Source organism: Chanodichthys erythropterus, chromosome 14 (assembly GCF_024489055.1).
Source record: "Chanodichthys erythropterus isolate Z2021 chromosome 14, ASM2448905v1, whole genome shotgun sequence".
NCBI lineage: Eukaryota > Metazoa > Chordata > Actinopteri > Cypriniformes > Xenocyprididae > Chanodichthys > Chanodichthys erythropterus.
The window spans coordinates 31,686,219-31,712,147 of record NC_090234.1 but is presented as its reverse complement, the minus strand read 5'-3'; the positions used below and the strand labels follow the sequence as shown (position 1 = coordinate 31,712,147).

At 40.5% G+C, this 25,929-nt stretch overlaps 1 protein-coding gene across 4 annotated transcripts in view; it reads right to left on the bottom strand.

The window, feature by feature from the left end:
* Positions 1 to 6,275: 6,275 nt before the first annotated feature.
* Positions 6,276 to 25,929, bottom strand: part of plcl1 (phospholipase C like 1) — an 83,166-nt gene continuing 63,512 nt past the window's right edge. For 2 of the 4 annotated variants that reach the window (XM_067409750.1, XM_067409752.1), the window contains 5 exons: positions 21,883 to 22,245; positions 15,051 to 15,254; positions 13,715 to 13,790; positions 11,433 to 11,542; positions 6,276 to 7,734 (listed from right to left, as the gene is read on the bottom strand). In XM_067409750.1, the coding sequence (XP_067265851.1) occupies positions 7,567 to 7,734; positions 11,433 to 11,542; positions 13,715 to 13,790; positions 15,051 to 15,254; positions 21,883 to 22,245 (921 nt within the window). In that variant the 3' untranslated portion in view covers positions 6,276 to 7,566. Of the gene's footprint in view, positions 7,735 to 11,432; positions 11,543 to 13,704; positions 13,791 to 15,050; positions 15,255 to 21,882; positions 22,246 to 25,929 lie in introns of those variants that run through there. The other 2 variants (XM_067409751.1, XM_067409753.1) reach the window with 2 other exon arrangements.

Genomic DNA, 25,929 nt, shown 5'->3' with positions numbered 1-25,929 from the left:
CAGTCACAGGACGTGTGGATCGCTCACCCCTCAGTCAGAAAGAGAACAAGAGCACAGATAAAGGAAGAGAAAATTAAATACATAAAAGTAATAGAGAAGAGTACAAAGTAGAGTAAACGAGTTTAAAAGAGTAAATGTCTTGTGGAAACACAAAACAAAAGAAAAAGTCTGCTTGTGTGGAAATGTTATGCTTTTTCTTGTCCCATTCTTTATCAATTTGCACACACATTCACTATAAAATGCTCATTTGGTTTTCTAAAATAAAATGTTTGACATCAACCAATAGTCAGGTTTTCATTTAAAAACCACCACCCGAATCGATCGGGCATCAGATTGGTCACATTCACATTCATGTGCCACCAAAACATCTCATACACATTTGCATTAGCACCCTTGCACACATACATTCACAAACACACACAACGTACAAACACTTCTACTTGTCTACCATAAGAAAAATAATATATAGTTCCCTTTCGATACTTCACTCGTACTGCGTATGGGAAAGGTCTCCCTTTTTCCCCGCTGCTGAAGCCTTTTTCAATAACGCAGTGTAACTGCACCGTCATTGGTTCACTCATAGACAAGTTGTTGAACCAATGGCGGCGCGGCATAGCTGCGCGGCCTATGGCGACAAAGCGCGCGAATATTCCCGCCGAAATGGGCGGGGTATAGGGCTATATAAGCAGGCGTTTCGCCATAGGATTTCAGTGTTTTCTCCTTCAGCGACGACATCTACTTCTCTTCGCTGATCTCCGCCTGAAGCCGAAGAAGCTCGCCGCCTTCTGCTCTCGCCGCCGTCTGAAGAGGCTCCCGCAGCGGACTCGCCTGGACTCGCCGGTGGAAGAAAGCGCCGGCGCCCTCGCGGACTGCAGCTTCTAGCGCCGTCGCCGAGCCGCCGCCTCCCGCTTCCCGCTTCCGGCCGCTTCCTGTGCGTCCCCTGCCGCCATCCGGCGCGCCGCCTGAGAGCTTCATCCGCGGCTTAAACGCCGCTCTAAAGAGCGATTTCCAGCGGTTTTCACCGCTCTAAGAGCTTCCGCGGCCCTCGCCGCTCTAAAAGAGCCACCCAATTGCCGTTTTCACGGCAGCGGCGTCTCACGATGCCCCGCCACTCATGTGGTACTTGCAGGGCCCCCCTGCACGACGACGATGGACACAGCGAGTGTGTCGCTTGCCCTGGGCAAGCCCCACGCAGACGGCGCGCTCGCTGGAGACTCATGCCCGCACTGCGAGTGTATGAGTCTCGCTTCCCCTGCGCCGCGGGTCGCCTTCTTCACTGAAGGCGATCTCGCCGCCGCGCCCTCCCGTCTCCTTCCTCCCGCGAGCCGGCGAGGAAAAGACAGCGGGGTAGAGCGACTCAGCGCCAGGAGTTGAGCGAGCTCACGCCGGCCCAGCCCCCGCGTGCCTCGCCCTCTCCTCCCAGGGAACTCTCTCCCGTTCTGTTCTCTCGCCCTGAGCAGCGTCCCTCCGCAGAAGCGAGTGACCTCGTCTCATTCGGGGGAACAGACGGCGAACAAGACGACTCCATGTCTCTTGCGGCTTCCGAAGCGGAAGGATGGGCTGGCGAGCCGGAAGACCCCGCTCCACCGCCTCCCTTGGAACCCATCGAGCATGGCCAGGGCATGGATGCCGAGCTCTTCCGCATCCTGTCTAGAGCCGTTGAAGAACTGGACCTCGAGTGGGCCCCTCCAGAGGAGCCGTCTCGCAGCCGCCTGGACGAATGGTTTCTGCCAGGCCGCCGCCAAGCACCTCGCCAGCGTTCAGCGCCCTTCTTTCCTGAGGTCCACGAAGAGCTGACGAAGTCGTGGCGCGCTCCTTACTCTGCCCGCCTCCACACTACGCACCGCTCCGCCCTCACCGCCGTCGACAGCGCCGAGGAGAAGGGATACGAGCGCTTGCCACCCCTAGATGAAGCGGTGGCTGCTCACCTCTGTCCTCCCGCGGCTGTGGGTTGGAAGACGAAGAGGGCCCTTCCTTCCAAGCCCTGTCGGACCACCTCTACTCTGGCTGGACGGGCTTACACCTCGGCGGGCCAAGCTGCCTCTGCGCTCCACACCATGGCCATATTTCAAGCATTCCAGGCCAAACTCCTCCGCTCTCTGGATGAGTCTGGAATCGACGCGCCAGCCTTCAAAGATCTCCGCAGCGCCACGGATCTTGCCCTGCGAGCTACGAAGGCTACGGCCCAGGCCATCGGTCGTTCCATGGCCAGCCTGGTCGTGTTGGAGCGCCACCTGTGGCTCAACCTAACGGAGATCAAAGACCTAGACAAGACGGCCTTCTTAGACGCCCCGGTCTCGCCTTCTGGTCTCTTCGGGCCTGCAGTGGATGGCTTCACTGAGCGCTTTACTGCCGCGCAGAAATCGTCTCAGGCTATGAGGCATTTCTTGCCTAAGCGCTCCAGCTCCGCTTCTGCGTCTAGCCGCCCCAGGACTGCGCCGGCTCAGCAGAACAAACCAGCCCCACCTGCAACACAGGCAGCGCCGCCCCAGGAGCATCGCCAGCGCTCGCGCCCTGCGAAGCGCCCTCCCTTCCCGAGGCGCCAGGGACCCCGGCCCAGGATTGTGCTGGACCCGGTGCCTCCGAAGTCGTCCTGATTCGTCGGACAGGAAGAGGAGGGGGGACCGTCCCGTTACGACCGGACCACCCCAAAAGCTCCCACGAGTAATTTCCCCTCCGCCTCGTTTATTTCCGGGCGTGGGAAACATACTCCAAGTGACGGCTGGGCCCACACCTGTTGCGCCCACTCCAAACGCCGTTTTCACGGCGGACAAATTTTTACCTCATCACAAAAAGAGCAAATTTCCTCTTCCACCCCTCGCGGTGTACGACCCTCTCAACGGCGGTCTGTCACCCAACATTATTCAACCCCTAGCCACTCGGGCCGAGGCCTGGCAGGCCATCCCCGATGTGTCAGAATGGGTCATGGGGATCGTAAACCAGGGCTACTCGCTCCAGTTTGCACGACGGCCCCCCCGCTTCGCCGGGGTGCTTCAAACATCGGTCAATCCGGACGACGCTCATGTCCTCCGGGCCGAAGTCATGTCGTTGCTGGAAAAAGGAGCTGTGGAAATGGTTCCTCCGTCAGAGAGCGAGACAGGCTTTTACAGCCGCTACTTTCTGGTCCCCAAAAAGGATGGCGGTCTCAGACCCATCCTAGACCTCAGGCTTTTGAATCACTCCCTCATGAGACGGAAGTTCAAAATGCTGACGCTGAAGCAGATCCTCGCGCACATTTGCCCCGAGGACTGGTTCTGCTCGCTGGACCTGAAGGATGCGTATTTTCACATCCAGATAGCCCCCCGTCACAGACGATTCTTGAGATTCGCATACGAAGGGGTGGCATACCAATATACGGTCCTGCCCTTCGGGCTGTCTCTGGCTCCCCGCACTTTCACCAAGTGCATGGACGCGGCGCTTTCCCCTCTGAGACAGATGGGAATCCGGGTTCTGAATTATCTCGACGACTGGCTCATCTTAGCCCGTTCGCGAGACGAGCTGGAACGCCACAGATCCGTGCTCCTCAGCCATCTACAATGCCTGGGTCTCAGGGTCAACTTAGCCAAGAGCTCGCTATGCCCCACTCAACGAATTTCGTTTCTGGGAGCAGTTTTCGACTCGGTCCGTATGACGGCAGTAGTCTCGCCAGAGCGCGCCCTGGCAATTCAGCAGCTCACGGCATCTGTCACGAACAAAGCCTATCTCCCTCTGAAGTTTTTCCAGAGGCTGCTAGGGCTGATGGCTTCCGCCTCCCCGGTGCTGCAGCTAGGCCTTCTTCGGATGCGGCCTCTTCAGTACTGGTTGAAGTTCCGGGTTCCTCCCAGCGCATGGCGGCACGGCCGCCTAGGTCTCCCGGTCAACCGTGCCTGTCTTCTAGCCCTGAAACCTTGGATGGATCCAGTATGGTTCCAACGCGGAGTCCCCTTACAGGCGGTCTCACGGAGGACGGTGCTCTCAACAGACGCCTCCAACTTGGGCTGGGGCGCTGTGTGCGAGGGCAGACCGGCCTTCGGCTCGTGGAGCCACGAGGAAAGCCATCTACACATCAACTGTCTAGAGATGCTAGCAGTGATGAAAGCCCTTCAGTTCTTTCAGGCTTACTTGACGGGACGTCATGTTCTAGTTCGGTCAGACAGTATGACGGTGGTGTCATACCTGAACCACCAAGGCGGTCTTTCGTCCAGCCGCTTATGCGCTCTGGCGAAACGTCTGCTGGAATGGGCTCTTCCGAGGCTTCAGTCGCTCAGAGCGACTCTTGTTCCTGGCAGGAACAATCTGGGTGCGGACATGTTGTCACGGAGCAACATCCCCTCCGACGAGTGGATGCTCCACCCCCAAGTGGTCCTCACGATCTGGGAGTTCTTCGGGAAGGCAGAGGTAGACCTCTTCGCCTCAGAAGACAACTCTCATTGCCCAACATTTTTCTCGAAGGAAGTAGATGCTCTGGCCCACACATGGCCCAGCACGCTCCTTTATGCTTTCCCTCCGATCGCACTGATCCCCCAGGTCATCAGGCGTATCAGAGAAGACCAGCACAGAGTCCTTCTGGTGGCCCCGCTCTGGAGGAACCAGGTTTGGTCCTCAGAGCTATTCAGGCTCTCTCTAAGAGCCCCGTGGCCGATTCCCCTGAGACGGGACCTCCTCTCTCAGGCAAACAGAACAATCTGGCACCCACAGCCGCAGCTCTGGGCTCTGCACCTCTGGTCCCTCGATGGGAGCCGACTAGCCTCCCCGAGGACGTCCTAAATACCATTTCTCAGGCTAGAGCCCCATCTACGAGGCGCCTCTACGACCAGAAGTGGTCAGTCTTTGTTGATTGGTGTTCAACACGCAACATAGACCCTGTGGAGAGTGACGTATCTTCCATACTGTCTTTTCCTCCAAGAACGCTTGGAAATGGGCGCTCCCCTTCCACGCTTAAGGTTTACGTAGCAGCCATTGCAGCGTTCCACGCTCCTATTGCTGGCCAATCGGTGGGACGAAACGGGCTCGTGATCCGTTTTTTGAGAGGTGCTAGGCGTTTGAATCCTCCTCGCCCTCTCACTATTCCCTCCTGGGACCTCTCGTTGGTCCTCAGGGCCTTGAAAGGAGCCCCATTTGAACCAATGGGTTCAGCCGACCTCAGGCCCCTAACACTAAAAACCGCTCTGCTACTAGCACTAGCATCGGTAAAGCGTGTTGGCGATTTGCAGGCCCTCTCTGTGAACCCTGCATGCCTCGAATTCGGGCCTGGTGACTCTAAGGTCGTTCTGAAACCTAGGCATGGCTACGTCCCTAAAGTGCTCTCAACTCCGTTTAGAGCTCAGGTCATCTCGCTCTCTGCTCTTCCTCCCTCGGCGGACGAACCAGAGCTGCAGCTACTCTGCCCAGTCAGGGCATTGAGGACCTACATAGACCGATCACAGTCTTTCAGACTGTCGGATCAGCTCTTTGTTTGTTTTGGCGGCCGCACCAAAGGGTCTCCGGTCTCGAAACAACGCATTTCCCGTTGGATAGTGGATGCTATTAACCTGTGCTACTCCTCACTGGGCACTAATTGCCCCATAGGAGTCAGGGCCCACTCCACTAGAGGAATGGCTTCCTCGTGGGCTTGGTCCAACGGAGTTTCCATCCAAGACATCTGTGAGGCGGCCGGCTGGTCTTCGCCGTCCACCTTTGTCAGGTTCTATCACCTCGATGTCCCGACCTTACAAGCTCGGGTCCTGTCGGTGTGATTAGCGGCTTCCAACAGGTCCCGCTTCCACGCCACCATAGGAAGTATCTTCCTTCAGTGTAACCATGGGTTCGGTTAGGCTTTGCCTCCGCTTGTCCTTTTTGCCCCCTCTGGGTGGCCAAATGCAAGCTATATCGTTCCCAGCCGTGGCACGGCGTGGTTGAATTCGTTCCCCATACGCAGTACGAGTGAAGTATCGAAAGGGAACGTACTCGGTTACTAACGTAACCTCGGTTCCCTGAGATACGGAACGAGTACTGCGTCACTTGCCGTGCCACGAGGCTGCGGCTCAGGGTCGTCGCTTCAGTCGATTGACACTGAAATCCTATGGCGAAACGCCTGCTTATATAGCCCTATACCCCGCCCATTTCGGCGGGAATATTCGCGCGCTTTGTCGCCATAGGCCGCGCAGCTATGCCGCGCCGCCATTGGTTCAACAACTTGTCTATGAGTGAACCAATGACGGTGCAGTTACACTGCGTTATTGAAAAAGGCTTCAGCAGCGGGGAAAAAGGGAGACCTTTCCCATACGCAGTACTCGTTCCGTATCTCAGGGAACCGAGGTTACGTTAGTAACCGAGTACGTTTTCCAATCTCACATATCTAATAATTTCTGTTATTCTGTTAATATATGGAAAGAAAACTTCAAAACCTTGTCTATGTAAGTGTCTTTGACGGCAGTAGACAAAATACTGCCAATGTTTACCTTGTCTATCACAACACTGTTAAATGTTACACAATGAAAGGTGTAAAACAGTTTGTACTTTAGATTTTAGTCCTCTCAGTGCTTAAAGCAGTTTTTTTTTTTAAAATCAAACATCCGGCAGTAATCCTCCATGTTTAGTAGCGTTTTTGCCTTCATTACGACAAAAAAATTAATAATATGACAACCACCCTGCAAGTGGACTCAGTTTGTCTTCGGATATCTTTATCCAATCAAGCCAAGGAATGTACGTTGTGAATAAAGTCACTATTGACCCAAACTGTAATTGACTGATTTGTTCCAAACATTGTTCCAATCCCAGGTGTTGAACTCTGTATGGATTACAAGGAAATGTGGTGTAATGGGTACAGGTCGTCCCATTGAGCAACTGGCTCAGTTAACACTGTTAGGGAGCACTGAGCAGTATTTTAACAAAGCCTTCTTGAGTTCATTCTGCATTGTTAATGAGCTGAAAATGATCTGTGTCACTGTTGAAGACGGAAGATGAGGATATGGTTCCCTCCAACGGAACGATCGCATCCATGCTGGGCTGGATAGGGCTTAGGAGCAGTAAGAGTGCAGTCCTGCTGGTGGACGTCACCTGTCAATCAGTTTCAGTGGCAGCACAGAGGAGATGCAGACCGACCCTCGGTAGACCCTCCAAAAATTGCTTCTGAGATGTGTTTGTGCTAACCTGAGTAAACAAACCTCACACTTTGGTGGTTTAATCATGAACTAGGGGAACCACTAAGTTTTAGGTTTATAAATGTTTCTAAAATGCTCTAAAGAATATTTCTCTATTTTTAGCCTGTGAACTACAAGGAGTTCAACACTAAAGTCCTCTTAAATATTGCAGGAACGATATTCATTCCAGCTAAATCTATGTTTTTGACATTAGCCATTTTATATTGCGTGGAATTTGCTTTAATTCCTCTTACGTCCTTCATTCAGTAGGTCTAGATAAGAACATTCCTTATTTTGTCCTCAAATAGCTTGCTGTGCTTAAAACAAGCACTCATTGCAATAAAGGACAAATGTCCCTACTTGCATCTGTCCACTTATACATCTGTTTTTCTGTCCGTCCAACATTCAACCATTCATTCACCTATGAATAAATGCTCTCTCAATCCCCTCTGTGTGTCTCCGGGGCTCAGATGCGACCGTTGCCATGACTACTGCCACGTCTGGAGGACAGGCCGTGAGGGGTGTACGGACCGTCAGAGGTCAAGATCAGGCCGGATGCCTCACAGGCCAATGCCAGCTGCCTCAAAGTATCCAAAGCATCTATCTTAGCACCGCGCAGGAGGTCACACTGACCCTAAAAAAAGAGAGAGACATGGATTATATGAATTATATGAACCAGGTTTGTTATAAAGTTATACAATAGTTAGTTCAGGTGCATAAATCTGATTTGCTGTTCCAGACAGGCTGAGAGTTTGATTCAATCAGGAAACAAGTGATTGTTTTTATGAGTGAGTTACTGAATCATTCACTAAACTGATTTGTTCAACAACACTGATTCGTTCAGGAACGAAAAAACACACAATGTTGTTGTTTCGGAGGTGCGCAACTTTTGATTGTTGATATTGGCTTCATTTGGAACCATTTTTGATTCGCGAAGGAAAAATAATTACTTAAAGGTGCCCTAGAATTAAATATTGAATTTATCTTGGCATAGTTGAATAACAAGAGTTCAGTACATGGAAAATACAGTGAGTTTCAAACCCCATTGTTTCCTCCTTCTTATATAAATCTCATTTGTTTAAAAGACCTCCGAAGAACAGGCGAATCTCAACATAACAACGACTGTTACGTAACAGTCGGGGTGTACGCCCCCAATATTTGCATATGCCAGCCCATGATCAAGCATTAGACAAGGGCAGGACAACTGGATGTGCACAGCTGAATCATCAGACTAGGTAAGCAAGCAAGAACAATAGCGAAAAATGGCAGATGGAGTGATAATAACTGACATGATCCATGATATCATGATATTTTTAGAGATATTTGTAAATGGTCTTTCTAAATGTTTCATTAGCATGTTGCTAATCTACTGTTAAATGTGGTTAAAGTTACCATCATTTCTTACTGTATTCACGGAGTCAAGAGCCGTCGCTATTTTCATTATTAAACACTTGCAGTCTGTATAATTCATAAACACAACTTCATTCTTTATAAATCTCTCCAACAGTGTAGCATTAGCCGTTAGCCACGGAGCATAGCCTTAAACTCATTCAGAATCAAATGTAAACATCCAAATAAACACTGTATTTACGCGATTAGACATGCTGCATGACAAACACTTTATAAAGATCCATTTTGAGGGTTATATTAGCTGTTTGAACTGTGTTTATGCTGTTCAAGGCAACCGCGAGCTCCGTGGGTGGAGAGCATGAGATTTAAAGGGGCCGCAACCTATATATCGGTGCATAGTTAATGATGTCCCAAAATAGGCAGTTAAAAAAAAATGAATTAAAAAAAAACTATGGGGTATTTTGAGCTGAAACTTCACAGACACATTCAGGGGACACCTTAGACTTATATTACATCTTTTAAAAAGACATTCTAGGGCACCTTTAATTCAAGCTTCTTGTTTAAAGCTGCAGTCTGTAACTTTTTTTGTGTTCAAAATTTATATAAAGAACGATTACATCATAAAACCATTTTCCAAACTGTGTTTTCTTTTATACTGAATCACTATGGTACACCTATAAGTGTTTGTGTTAGGACTATTTTAGACCGGTCAGGTGACCACCAATGCAGAGTAGCACAGTACCTGTTGTGACTCGTCATAGACAAACAGAGAGAAGTAGCTCTGGCTACAATGCTCTCCCACAAGACGCATGCAGTTTTATTAACTGCTAGAAAACCAGAAATTGCAAAATGACTGCAGCTTAAAGATTAGTTCACCCAAAAATAAAAATTCTGTCATTAATTACTCTCTCTCATGTCATTCCACATCTTCGACATCTTCGAAACACAAATTATAAAAAATATTTTTTGATGAAATCCGATGGCACAGTGAGGCCTCTATTGACAGCAAGATAATTAACACTTTCAAATGCCCAGAAAGGTACTAAAGACATATTTAAAACAAGTCATGTGACTACAGTGGTTCAACCTTAATGTTATGAAGCGACGAGAATACTTTTTGTAAAAAAAACAAAAACAACAACCTTTATTTAACAATATCTAGTGATGGGCCATGTCAAAACACTGCTTCATGAAGTTTCGAAGCTTTACAAATCTTTTGTTTCGAATCAGTGATTCGGAGCATGTATCAAACTGCCAAATTTGAATAAAGTCGTTTTTTAGTTTTCTTGCTGCACAAAAAGTATTCTCGTCACTTAATAACATTAAGGTTGAACCACTGTACTCACATGAACTGTTGTAAATATGTCTACCTTTCTGGGCATTTGAAAGTGTTAATTATCTCGCTGTCAATAGAGGCCTCACTGAGCCATCGGATTTTATCAAAAATATCTTAATTTGTGTTCCGAAAAGGTCTTACGGGTGTGGAACAACATGAGGGTGAGTAATTAATGACAGAATTTTCATTTTTGGGTGAACTAACCCTTTAATGAACTGTTCTATAAACCATAACACTTCGAAAACAATTAACCACATCACCTTAAACATGTTAACAATATTTCATAAGTCTTCTTTTCATGAGGAAACAAGAGAAGCAGCATCGCTGAAGGTTGAAGAAATAAAAAAAAAAAAATTATAATCTATATATAAAAGTGTTAGTTCACCCAAAAATGAAAATTCTGTCATCATTTACTCACCATTATGTTGTTCCACACCCGTAAGACTTTCATTTATCTTCGGAACACAGTCTACACAACTTTCAAGACAGAGAGATTAATATTTTGCATTTGCACTTTCTTAATATTTTGTTAAGAAAGTGATAAATTAAGTTTGTTTTTTGTTTGTTTTTTTACACAAATAAAGCAATTGTGTTGCTTTCTAAATCAACAATGTCTTCACCACCTTTCTGAGGCTTAAAAGTGGTAGTTGCATGGGCTGTCAATGGAGGGACAGAAAGCTCTTAGATTTCATTAAAAAGATCGTCATTTGTTTTCTGAAGATGAATTAAGTCTTATGGATTTGGAACAACATGAGGGTGAGTAAATAATGACAGAATTTAAATTTTTTGGGTGAACTAACCTTTTAATGTTGACATGAAATGGATATTCATCCTACTGATTTCTAATATGCATGTTACAGATCTTATTGTGAATTATTTAACCATGTAAATGTTACATTTTTGATTTTATTTTACATCTCATAAATTTAAATCACATAACTCATAACTCAATCTGAATAGAACCAATCCCTGCCTCAGATTTTTTTTATTTTACAATAATCTTTTACACTCGGATATACATCACAATATGTAAGAAAAGATCTGTCACTACCACCAGCACTTTTTGTGCAAGCTCTGAATGCTGATGTTGTTTATTTCACATATAAGCCTTAAGCCAACAAAAATAAGCCTGAATAATTATGTAAAGTTTAAAAGCAGTGGGGATTTTTAGAACAAGACCTCAAGGAGAAAAAACAAGTATGTCCCCTTTTAAAGGACATGGAAAATGTTTTGACTAAAGCTCTATAATGACAGCAACTATTAATAGCCAAACAACAACACTTTGAAGAAACTTGTTTTTAATAAATAGTATGTTCACATAAACATACAAAATAGCTATATTATAGTAATGTTGCTTGTTTATAGTTCCAAGTGTGAGGCAAATGTTGCTGCATAATCTTTTAAGCCATAAACATCAAGTGGAAATGGAACATGAATTTACATTTAAAAAAAAAAACAAATTTTGCCTTCTCATTTCAAAAGTCCACCGCACACGCTGTATTTATAAGGTCAAACAACTTACATTTGGAAGATAGAATTTCAAAACAACAAAAGCCCTTCTCTCTTTCGTCTAAAAGCAGAGTGAAAACATCATCCAAAAATTCAAGGCTATTTGAGGGAGAGAAGGAAAAGCTCACGCTATTTACCTTCAGTACAGTGATGTTCCAAGTGAAACTTTCCACAGCTTTACTTTGTTTACGGCCTTTCAGATTTTCCTTTTCTCCTAACCTGGGCAGGTCTTCATGAAGCACCATTCCTGAGAGGAAATGAAATAGAAAACAAACACATATACAACATATGTATCATTTTATTTTGTCCTAGTTTAAGATTTTTAAAATGCCATTTATGGTGTGAACACGCTTCTGCAGAAACCGAGCTGCCAAATAATGGATGATATGTACAGTAGTATGTATTCATTCATCCTCTAGTTAGATAATATTGTGCTTCTCTGGATGAATTTTGGCATGCTGTGTTGTCTGTACTCGCCCTCTCTCATTTCATCAATATACCCTCATAAGGACATGGAAACAGTATTTTGACCTAAGTGCCTCAGATGTGTGTAATTAGGGGTAAATAATATGTGTGTGAGAGATATTCAGGCTAGGAACAGACAGCGAGGATATTCTAGTACTTGCAGAAACTATTTAAACTAAATTCTTCAGTGGTCCCACTAAAATGATCACAGCAACCATAGTTTCTTCCAAAATGCCCTAAGAAACTACAATAAATATGTGGTAACCTGATATTAGCCACAAATGCCATCACTTCTTAAAGCATACACTGCTTGAGATTGTCATATCCATTTATTATGATTTTACATTAGTCCCAATAACTGTATAACTACAGTAATTTGGTAAAAACAAAAGTATGTGTTCATATAGTTTGTTTGGGAAGCTAATCTGAAACTGTAACTTGTCAAACTATCAGAATTTAAAGTAGTTCAACTATAATCAAGATATTATTTTGTTATTATTTTACTTACTATAGCTACAGTACAAGCTAGTTAATAAATACAAGCTACTTTAGAGAAGTTGATTTTTATATTTTCAAACAAAAAGGTTTATTATTATTATCATTTTATTTTAATATAATTTACTAAGAGTTGTATTATTTTAGCCCACAACAGTAAGGGTTTTTAAATAAATGAATGTCAGTTAGTACGGAAGAGGATTAGGGCCAAGCAATAATAAAAAAATAACACCATCTCGAGATTAAAGTTGTTAAATTTCGAGAAAAAAGTATTTAGATTATGAGAACAAATTCGTTAAATTATGAGAAAAAAAGTTAAATTTCGAGAATAAACGTTGAGATAAAATGTTGAGAATAAAGTCATTAAATTACAAGAAAAAAGTTGTTAAATTATGAGAATTTAACAACATTTTTCTCAATTTAACGAATTTGTTTCGTAATTTAACGACTTTATTTTCAACATTTTATCTCAAAATTTTTCTTGAAATTTAACAAGTTTTTTCTCGTAATTTAATGAGTTTATTCTCAACATTTTATCTCGACCTTTTTCTCGAAATTTAATGAGTTTTTTCCTCATAATTTAACGAGTTTATTCTCAACATTTTATTTCGACTTTTTTCTCGAAATTTAACAACTTTAATCTCAAGATGGTTTTATTTTTTTTTATTATTGCTTGGCCCTAATCCTCTTCCGTAGATACGAGATGACACTTGAATAGTATTTCATTTATATGAATTAAACATTTTAATAAGTAGAATGCATCCCAGTTCATAAAACTGGGTTGCAACCATAGTGATCAAAAGCAACATTTAAATAAATATTCCCTACATTGAATATAAAAAGCTCCACGCAGGGACTGTGAATCATTTACTTAAATCATGATTCATTTATTTACATGATACCGCCAGAATAAAGAGAGTCACTAAAGTGAATCAGACTTCCAAAACTTACATTCTTTGAATACTGCATCAACTAACTTGGTTATAATACAATATCACATATTGGTGGTGTTGTATTTTATAATGCTACAAAAACAAATGTGCTTTGGAAAAAAATAGTATGGTGAAAGGTGGTGTGACAATTCTAGGGGCTACCAGTAAGTGAAGTGCTAGAACCCAAGCAATGGCCCTGCTATTACACTACAAGAAAATGTAGTTAATAGCATCACTAGTTAGTAACTCATCAACCCTGGGCACTGTGTAGTAATATACCATTTAAAAAAAAAAAAAAAACTGTGAAGAAATTTTGAGGATAAAAGCAGATGTGTTAAAGTGTTGGCAGGGGACTGTGGATAACAGGATCTACTTTGAATGCAAATTTGAAAAATCTGTGAATTGTTTTTTCAAGATTTTCAAGCATCCTCTGGAGCCTAACTGAAACATCATTCTGTTTGAAAGAAAAGACAAAAATGATTCATCCTCCTCTCATCTTCTCCCCCCCCACACACACCTCTACTCACCTTCCTTTTGCACTTGTGCGATTCTCTCCTGCACTCCATCTGCATTTTCAATCAGCTGTCTATTAGCAGAGATCATCTGAGGGGATGGGGAGAGGAAATACATTATGATACGCTCATATATTTCAGTAAGATTTTTTTAAAAAGTAATTAATACTATTATTAAGTTTATTCTCCTAGGATGCATTAAATTGATCAAAAGTGACAGTAAAGACATTTACATTGTTAGAAAAGATTTCCATTTCAAATAAATGCTGTTTTTTGAACTTTCTATTTATCAGCAGAACTTTTTTTCATTATTGATAATAAGAAAAGTTTCTTCAGGACCAAATCAGCATATAAGAATGATTTCTAAAGGATCACGTGACACTGAAAACTGGCAAAATTTGCTTTGCGATCACAGGAATAAATTACATTTCAAAATATATTCAAATGTTATGTTAAAATTTAGTAATATTTTACAATTTTACTGTATTTCTCATCAATACATGCAACTTTGCTGAGCATAAGAGACTTCTTTCAAAAAAAAAATGTATCGACCCCAAACTACTGAACGATAGTGTACACACACAGAATTTATGAATATGGCTAACATCATGTGAACCCAAAAATTCTTCTGAGACTTACTATACATTCATTTTATAGCTCTATACTCTTATTGTATGCTAACTATAGTCTAATTTCTCAGACAAAGTTGATGCTCAATCATAACACATCTGAGAACTCCATCATGAACTATGAAAAAGTGATCTTTAAGCAATAAAACTGTCTTCTGAGAAGACCCTCGCTGCCCTCTCCCACAGTTGAGATATTTATAAAATGTAGTCCTGCCAGTCAGTGCTGCCTGATTCTCCCGGTCTCAAACACACAACAGGACCCAGAGTCAACCCACAGGGAGAGACAGAGAATAAGTGAACCTACGAAAGGAGAGGAGGAGGATGGTGACTAAAGCCTCAGATGTCTTACTCACTGCGATGTGCCTGCTCTTACTCCCACACATATGTGGGATGGCTAAAAAGACAAATGCCATTGTAATGGCAGGTAATGCAGAGAGGAGGATAGCTAATATATAAATATTACACACCAATATGATATTGTTCATATTTACAGCAGTACCATGTTTTAAGTATTGCTTTGTCAGCATACAAATTGTCTCTCCATTTTAACTTGTAGGAAATGGTTTTATCAGCACATTAGTGATACCTGAGAAATTTAGCATAAGCTGTTATATTTAATTATAGTCTATTAAATGGAATCACCATAACAGCCAGACACAAAAAAAAAATCATAGTAATGACGCGTGACATTAAAACAGCCTACGAAATTGCGTGTCTCTTACCGTGTCATAACCATTTAGCAGTTTACGAGTGGCGTCAGTCAAGTTGCCCACAGGTTCCAGGCATGGATAACCTTCCTTCAGAGTGAGTGTGGCCCCTGGGGGCCCGTCTGGAGTCTGCAACCTTGTGGCCAAGCTCTGGATGCACTGCTTCGGTGTGGCCATCGGGGGGAGCCCACACTGCTCTTTAAAAGCCACTGTAGCACACTGAAGAAAAAACACACACTTGTTTACCACAAATATTTCAGTAAGCCCAAATGACAGATATAAAGACAAATAACATAACAAAAAGCACAAAACTAAATAATTGATATGTTAATAAACAAGAAATAAATGGAATGGGTTTGGAGTTGGAAAGAAGTTTTTGAAAGTCTCAAAAATACAGTAAAACAGTATTATTGTGAAATATAATTACAATTAAAAGAACAGCATTTATTTAAATTGAAATCTTTTATATCATTATAAATCTCTTTAATGTCACTTTTGTTTAATTTAGTTTGTCCTCGCTGAAAAAAAGTATTACTTTACTAAAAACAAAATCTTACAGACTCATTTGAAGGGTAGCATACGCTCAAAGTATATGATCACAACTGCAAGATATTGGAGAGAAAACAAGAGAGCTAAGAGTCACTGAAAACTGGTGACATTTATATTATTTAAAAAAGACAATGGACACTGAATATGTTATGCAAATTTACTTTCATGAGGCGAAAGCAAAATAATGAACTGCTTTCCTTTATACAGACAGGTACACCAGTGCGATTTAACTGCTTGTGTCTGCATGACTGTCAAAGGCCTCAGCTTTGAGTCTAATCATATTTCAGCTTTTTATCATACATTTTCCTTCATTACTGTGTGGCGGATAGAGAGCCTGTTTCTATTTTCCTATTTTCCACCTGACAGAATCACACACCCACAACAATGATTACCAAAGCTATTTAAAGATGTATGTGTGTGTTCAGGGGGATTAATGAGGGTGATCAGTCTGTATATCAGTGTTTATTTGTATGAGAAAGAAGTCCATAGGGTGTGAACACTGGACATTGTTGTGGACATTGTTTGTTTGTTTGTTTATTTATATTGCCTTATCAGCATCTATGGCTATTTTCATGGCAAGAACAACATTAAACATAAATAAATAAATAGACATAATTAGCACAGTAATAGTAAAAAACAACAGTTCATAATCAACTCGCATAAATATAACAAACATTATATAAGATTGTTCATCTCAATATTTGATAAAAATCTTAAGATTGTTCCTGGTGAAACATTTTTGAAAACATCCATTAAAGGTGCCCTAGAACTTTTTTTTAAAAGATGTAATATAAGTCCTAGGTGTCCCCTGAATGTGTCTGTGAAGTTTCAGCTCAAAATACCCCATAGATTTTTTTTAATTCATTTTTTTTACTGCCTATTTTGGGGCATCATTAGAAATGAGCTGATTCAGGGTGTGTGGCCCTTTAAATCTGGTGTTCCACACCCCAAGAGCTCGCGCTTGCCTTAAACAACATAAAAAAAGTTCAAACAGCTAATATAACCCTCAAAATGGATCTTTACAAAGTGTTCATCATGCAGCATGTCTAATATCGTAAGTACAGTGTTTATTTGGATGATTACATTTGATTCTGAATGAATTTGAGGCTTTGCTCCGTGGCTAACGGCTAATGCTACACTGTTGGAGAGATTTACAAAGAATGAATAGCGACGGCTCTTGTCTCCGTGAATACAGTAAGAAACGATGGTAACTTTAACCACATTTAACAGTACATTAGCAACATGCTAACAAAACATTTAGAAAGACAATTTACAAATATCACTAAAAATATCATGTTATCATTGATCATGTCAGTTATTATTGCTCCATCTGCCATTTTTTGCTATTGTCCTTGCGTGCTTACCTAGTCTGATGATTCAGCTGTGCACATCCAGACGTTCTGCCCTTGTCTAATGCCTTTCATAATGTTGGGAACATGGGCTGGCATATGCAAATATTGGGGCGTACACCCTGACTGTTACATAACAGTCGGTGTTATGTTGAGATTCGCCTGTTCTTCGGAGGTCTTTTAAACAAATGAGATTTATATAAGAAGGAGGAAACAATGGAGTTTGAGACTCACTGTATGTCTTTTCCATGTACTGAACTCTTGTTATTTAACTATGCCGAGGTAAATTCAATTTTTGAATCTAGGGCACCTTTAAAGAACTTTCTGTGTAAAAACATTTCCTAGTGACATTCAAATCAGTACATTCCAGCAAAATATGTTTTATAGACAGAGGAGTTTAACAAAAATTACATACTGTTGGTACTTCACCTTTCAATAAAAACAAATGAGTAAGTCTGGAATGACCAATTCAGCATCTTGTGTAAACAGTCTGATCATGTCTACTCTCGAAAATAACATTTACAAAACAATTTTCATTTATGATTGGATTAACTTCTTATAACTTATTAACACAACTGCTCCATTCCATTTGCCATTTTTGATATATATATATATATATATATATATATATATATATATATATATATATATATATATATATATATATATATATATATATATATATATATATATACATATATATACATATATATACATATATATACATATATACATATATATATATATATACACATACATACATACATATATACATACATATATACATACATACATACATACATACATACATACATACATATATATATATATATATATATATATATATATATATATATATATATATATATATATATATATATATATATATATATATATATATATATATATATATATATATATATATATATATATATATATATACACATATATATACATACATATATACACAAGTATAGCACACATTTGAGATCTGATGGAGGAATTTGACAGTCTGTAATTCTCAAAGAGAGAGCTTTCTTTGCTGCAGCATCTGCCTATTCATTACCAATTAGTCCCATATGACCCGGAATCCAGCAGAAAATAATATCAAAATATTTTTCCTTTGAAAATAACAGTTTTGGTACTATATTCACTATTATAGGATGGTCAGTTTTAAAAGATTCAAAGAGTTTGGAGGCAAGATTTAGAATCCATTGTTGTGTTTTCTCTGTTTGTTCTAAAGCCAGGAGCAATGCACAAGCTTCAGCAGTAAAAATTGAGCTTTTGCTTAGAATACGGATACTAAAAATATTTTGACCAAACACTGCTGCTGCAGACACACCATTCTCTGTCTTAGATCCATCTGTATACACTGGTCTATGGAGAAAAGACTACATTTTATTTCTACAAATTCTTGTTTATATTCATTTGGATGAGTCAAATTCTTCTTTTGTTAGGCCAAATTCCACATGATGTTAAATGTTTTGATGTTCCAAGGAGGAATAGGGTATAAATGGGTTTGTGTAAGTCTATTTAAATTAATGTCTATGTTCTCCATGTGGGATTTTATAAGAATACCAAAAGGACTGATATACTTGGATCTGGCTTCATACAAATCTGGACACTGAGGGGGAAAAACTGAAGAGTAAGCTGGATTGCATTTGTTTGATTTCAGCTTAATTGCATACTAAAGAGCAAGTTCTATCAAGAGATGGTTCCTTTGCTTCAGTATACAGACTTTAATAGGTGAAGTCCTGAATGCTCCTAACGAAAGACGCAATCCTAAGTGGTGTATAGTATCCAGCATTTTTATGTAAGATTTTCTGGTTGACCCATAAACTGTACTCCCATAATCCATTTGGGATCGGATTAATGTTCTATAGAGACGTAGAAGTGAAGTACAATCTGCACCCCATTTTGTTTTGGCCAGTACCTTTATGATGTTCATTTTCTTGAGGCATTTATTTCTTAACAATTTTATGTGTGGGATAAAAGAAAGTTTGTTGTCCAGTGTAAGGCCTAAAAACTTGTTTTGGACATTGCTGTGGTCCAGCAATAATGGTAGATGCAAAATACAGGCATGGAAGGACAAAGAGGGGCCAGTGTGTACTGTATGTAAATAAAGTATTTGGATACTGAAAATGTATGAATTCCATTGAATTAGATAAGAAAATATCAAACAAACTGGTATTTTGTTTAAAGAAAGTTATCAAGTACATCTTTTGGGCTAAATATATTACACAAATCTAACAGAAAATAGTCTGATATGTTTTAAATGGCAAGTCAAGAGATACATATCTGTGATGTGCGAGTTAACAAATTCATAAATCTGATAAAAAAAATGCCCTTGGGACCAGATGGTTAACAGCAATTGCAAAGATAAGACTAAAGCAACGGTCCAAATAGTTTTTGGGGCCACTGTCGTGTTTGTGTGTGTATCTCTGGGATCAGCAGGTTTTTGTGAAGACAGTAATTATGGATGTGGAGTAACTCCTCTCCCTCAACACACAACACACTGCAGTGGCATCTGATCCCAGTCCTGTCACCTGACCCCACTGACACTCTACCTTCCCTCCTTCCTCCCCTTACCATCAACCATTAATCATACCTTGACTTTGCAGAGTCTAGGCCAGCAAAACTCTTGTTTTTTTGCTTGGTTTTATTTCTAGGGCTTGTTTGAAAAATCTGATCAACACGTCAAGATGCAAGAAATGTGTGATTGAGTGCGTTTACATTTCTTAGTTTAGTCATACCCCAGAAATGGCAAGTAAACTAAGCTTTGCTTTCACAATAGATGGCCAAACTCCAGTGTGAAGGTGTGGTGGAGTCTGGTTTTTGCATGTTCAGAACTGAGGCTGGAAATTCATGTCAGCTTTATCGGCTGATTATTAAATAAACGGATCAGAATCTGTCAGTGACTCTGCAGCCTGTATCAAAGGTTTGCAACAAGTACTGAGGTCAAAATCTTCAGGTGAGAGAATTTAGACTGTGGAACCTATTACTTGTGAGCCAAGCAAATGTTTAATAAAAAGAAAACCATTACAATAATCCACCTAATGTCTCACTATAATATCTGTTTTCAGTGTCTGACATGGTCATGCTATTATTGAGCGATACATATTTACTCAAACAACACCAATTATCTGCATGACCCACAGCAGTAATAGCACTGACAAAAAGCAGCTTAATTATTTTGCCCACCATTTCCAAACCATCACATTCAGACTGTTTTGACTGGGTGAGTCAGCCATCAATCTGGGTGAACCAGTGGCCTCGTCCAATCACAGCTACATCCATTTAAACAGAAACACATTACTAAAAAAAAAAAAGTAAGCTGCCACCGTACAGCATTATAGAATAAAATATTTAGAAATAAAATATTTGAAAATTATCTATCATTTGTTTACCAAATGTGATGTGCTCTGCTTTATGTATGTATGTTGATCATTGTTTAGATGTTCAGTCTCTTACGCTGTTTACATTGAATAGACAGACATAGACGCATTCTATGTCAGAACGCCAGTTCATTATTGGTCGGCTCCTGCGTCAGCATTATACAAATGCATTGTGCTGCTCACGTGAACAGCATCTGCCAATAACGAGTCGGCGTTCAGACATAGAAAACGGAAGCCTTCACTGCCTATGCAACGTAAACAGCATAAGAGATTGATAAGGGAGATAAGAAATTGTTGAATAAAGTCATTATTTTTGTTTTATTTTTGCGCACAAAAAGTATAACATTAAAGTTGAACCACTGTAGTCACGTTGACTATTTTAATGATGTCTTTTCTACTTTTCTGGACCTTAAAGTTGCCCTAGATTCAAAAATTGTATTTATCTTGGCATAGTTAAATAACAAGAGTTCAGTACATGGAAATGACATACAGTGAGTCTCAAACACCATTGTTTCCTCCTTCTTATATAAATCTCATTTGTTTAAAAGACCTCCGAAGAACAGGCGAATCTCAACATAACACAGACTGTTACGTAACAGTCGGGGTGTACGCCCCCAATATTTGCATATGCCAGCCCATGTTCCCAACATTATGAAAGGCATTGCACGTCTGGATCTGTGCACAGCCGAATCATCAGACTAGGTAAGCAAGTAAGGACAATAGCGAAAAATGGCAGATGGAGCGATAATAACTGACATGATCCACGATTACATGATATTTTTAGTGATATTTGTAAATTGTCTTTCTAAATGTTTCATTAGCATGTTGCTAATCTACTGTTAAATGTGGTTAAAGTTACCATAGTTTCTTACTGTATTCACGGAGACAAGAGCCGTCGTTATTTTAATTTTTAAACACTTGCAGTCTGTATAATGCATAAACAACTTCATTCTTTATAAATCTCTCCAACAGTGTGTAATGTTAGCTTTAGCCACGGAGCACTATCAAACTCATTCAGAATCAAATGTAAACATCCAAATAAACACTGTACTTACGCGATTAGACATGCTGCATGACGAACACTTTGTAAAGATCCATTTTGAGGGTTATATTAGCTGTTTGAACTTTTTTTAATGTTGTTTAAGGCAAGCGCCATCTCCGTGGGCAAAAGTTATTGGGCACCTTTAAATGTGGTAATTATGTTGCTTTCTATGGGGGATAAAAAACCTCTCAGATTTCATCAAAAATATCTTAATTTGTGTTCCGAAAATGAATGAAGGTCTTACAGGTGTGGAAAGACATGAGGGTGAGTAATTAATGACAGAAATTTCATTTTTGGGTGAACTAACCCTTCAAAGCCTAAATTTAAATCTGTTCATCATATAAAGCAATCAAACATTATCTCTTCAAAAGATTTGGATTAAAGAGTGGAGAATGGAAACTAGAGTGGAAATTTCTACTTGTGTAACCTTTTCAGCAGGGTGTGGATGCCAAGTATTGAAGAAATTAAATTGCTAGCATTACTGTTGTCTGAACATGCACCACATCCCTTACCAGTGCATCCTCTCGCAGGTCTGTAGCCTCTCGCAGAGGTCCGCTAGCTGGGCGGAAAGTGTCATCCAGCACTTTGATGCCCGTGTTACGCAGGGTGACGTACTCTCTTCCACGCCGCGCTCCTCTCCTGACGGACAGACCCCGTCTCTGGGCCTTTCCCCCACCTCTGCGGTTAGTGATGGCGACGTGTACAAACAGGCTGGCATGGAGCAAAGGGTCTCCAGCGAGGCCCAGAAGGGGCACATTGCGGTAACCAGGCTGTAGACACTCAAAGGAGATGGTGTACTGGCCAATGAAGTCATCGCCTATATAATCATCATCCAGAACTACGAAACGCAGCAGGGCTAGTTCAGGCATGTTCACCTGAAAAGAGAAAACAGTGTATGTATTATTTGGCCTCTTCAGGTGTGCAACATTTTTTATAACTAAAAGTTCTACAGATGCAGCTGTAAGGAGAATGAAATATCTAGGTTAGGGTATGAAAACAGACACTTAAAACATGCAAAATTTAGAGCAGACCACTGAGCCAAACGTGCCACTGCAACACCACAGAATATGCTAGTTAAAAGATTGTTTGCATAAAGCGCATTTTCACAGTCTCATCTATTTAAATATGGAAATATTTAGCATGCACACACAACATCACCTGGGCGTCTGGCTATGTAGGACAAACACACACACACACACACACACACACACAAATAAGCAAGGACACAATTAAACAAAATAATACATCTTGCACAGCATGAATAACTTAGGGACTGTTACAGGTTGAAACGACATACAAAAATGATTGCGTAACTATTGTTAAAGGTTCGTACAAGATGCTCCGAGAACAACAGGAAGTCAAATTTCATTGTTTCCTTTCTGTCAGAAAAATGGTACAATGGCACCTGAAAATAATTTCACATCTTCAAAAGAAAACATATTGTTTGAGGTGTGTGGTTCAGGTAAAACCTACTTTGTGGAGAACAAATGTCCACACAAATATAGTAAAACCTGAAAATTTGTGACCTTGTGTGAACATTTTGGTCCCTGTGAGGATAACAGCTTAAAAATCATAGACAGTTTTCTGTGAGGGTTGTTTATGAGTAGGGTTAGAGATTGGGGATAGAATATACAGTAAGTTTGTGCAGTTTAAAAATCAGTATGTTTATGGAAAGTCCCCATAAAGCATGAAAACCCGGTGTGTGTGTGTGTGGCTGTGCGTGTTTTTGTGACATATCAGGACACAAATTTGTATAATGACATGGGTATGATGACATAGGTATTACAAGGAGAGGGTGACTCCATTACCCCATGTCGCCATTTTTCAAAAGGCTTATAAATCATACAGAATGTTTTTTGAGAAAGTAAAAATGAGCAGAGTTTTCTGTGATGGGTAGGTTTAGGTGTAGAGGTAGTGTAGGGGGATAGAAAATACGGTTTGTAAAGTATAAAAACCATTACACCTATGGAATGTCCCCACAATTCACAAAAACAAATGTGTCTGTGTGTGTGATACACACAAAACAAGTGAGACACAAAAGAGTTATGTCACACTGAATATGCATATTCATACCAAGGAAAGGAAAAAGAGAGAAATCTGGCAGTAAATCACAGACAACAAAGATAAAATGCCTCAGCTGGCAGCAGACACCCACACAGACGCCTGGACAACTCTAAACAAGAGAAAATAGTTCAAGACAGGTGTGCAGTATCTCAGAGAACCTACTTCACGCTTCAGAAATCGTATACATTTATATACATGGATGCACAAATTTCATTAACTCCACAGACAAAACTGTACCATGATATTACCATGTTTTCGGACTTGTACCATGCTAATACCATAATAAAACCATGGCAGCATGTTATTTTTAATAACCTAGGAGTACCATGAAAATAAACATTGCAATGGCACATAGATATCACAGTATTTTTTGTAAGTAACTATGATCAATACATGTATTACATATGATACAGAGACACTATCGTCCAGCTCTTTCTATAAAGTTGGATACAAGTATATCGAACTTTATCTGCATACATACTGTACCGTATACTCACATAAAGCCATATATAATATATTATATAGCAAATCTCAATTGCTTGGATCATCACAAAATGTAAACTATATTATCACCTAGCTATAATCTACTAAATGCGATTATAAGGCATAAAGATAATACAAAATTATAAACATTAACATAATGAAAATCATGAAAGCTACTTTGAGACGATTTGTATTGAGAAAAGCTCTATACAAATACATTTGACTTGACTTGACAGTGAAACTGGCACCATTAGAGGCACAGAGCTCTCAGTGACTTTTGCGTTTAGTGGAAAAGGCCACAGGAAGAGATGCAAAAAGCATTCTATCAGATCCCACCAGGGGATGCACACTTGCTCCTGTGTGTGTGTGTGTGTGTGTGTGTGTGTGTTTGCGTGTGTGAGTGTGTGTTTGTTAGTGGAACTCAGATAGGTATACACCCTCCCATGACTTATAATTGTATGACGTCCTCAAGCTCCAAGCAACAAGAGACAAACAAATGCAAACAACAAGAGGCACAATCCCCCAGGACAGAATAAGTGTGTGCGTGAGAGATATATTTGTGATTTCACTGGATCGCTCACAAAACCTCCTCTTCAAATAACCATATGGCACAGTCTTTGGTTTAAATCACAATAGCAGGGATTTAAATTTATAAGCACCAAGGGCAAGTCTCACCCACACTTTTTTTTTTATCACTGTCTGCTTACAGAACGGTATTGCTATTGTGTAAAAACCAATCCAAAAGGCACATATCTACATTTTTTACTGAACATGGAAGTATCTGAAGATTCATACTGTAAAACTATTGCTGTTATCTTGTTAGAGTGTTTAATATTGACATTGCTTTACATTCTGTTAGCCAAAAAAAGTATATAAATAAAGCACTTAATTAAACTATTAGTTGTTGTTGTTGTTGTTTTTTGCAGTCTATTATATCTTCAAGAGCAGTGGTGCAGAGCGTTTAACAGGTTTGAACATGCCAAACACAAACACTGTGTAGAGTAACCACATGAAAAATGCCTTTATCACAGTCTGCGTGTTGTCACATCCGGCACCGATTAGTAGCGTAAAGCAATTTCTGCCTGCATTACTGTCAATGGACAGATGCCAGTATTGAAAAGAAACATAAACTAATTGAACTGAACTTAACAATAAACGTATTTTTAAACTGTTTAATTAGACTGACATGATACCCTGCTATGTATGTCATCTATTGTTTTATTGTGTAACATTATCTGAGAGACACGATTGTCAGCGCTGCCGGTGTTGGCAGTCGTGAGATTTACGAGAAAAGCGCAGCTCAAGTTACTGCCATGGAATTATCGGACTGATTTGACTTTATTTTTAATGTTTTTTTTTGTTTTTGTTTTTTCATGATATTACCATCCATTTTTGTCTACAATATAATGCTATCCAATAATTGCACTCAAACATGGAGGATATGACTCGTTTACGATGATCAAACCAGTTATTTTTAAATTATCGTGTATGGGCTGGAAATATTGAATTCTTGCACATACACATATACAGTATGGCTTGCATGCTCCCCTTTAAGACACAAAATTTGAAACTTCCACTTTTCGAACGCAGAAGTGTGATAAAGGCCTATAAATACAAAAATATGCATTCTCTTTCCCTGCACTTTCTTGTCAAAGTCTCTACTACTAATCTAGTCTCTAGTCTCTACTAAGAAAGACAAAAAGCCAATAAATAATAATAATAAAAAACTACTTTATGCATTAAACATATTGAAGGATATTTTATAGGTTATCTTAATTTTAAAGTATCAAATTTCCTCTAGCTTCAGCATGAAAGGCAAGGGATATGGAGATTTGTTCATCCTCTATACAAATGTCCTTGAGAAAAAAGAAAAAAGAAAAAAAAATAGAACCATTTACACCAATGGTCTCTACTATCAACTTAGCTCACAAAGCTTTTAGGAAATGCAGCTCTGGTTTGTTTTGTGTGTGCATAGTTTCTAAAAGGATTTTTAACATGACCAAAAAGGGACA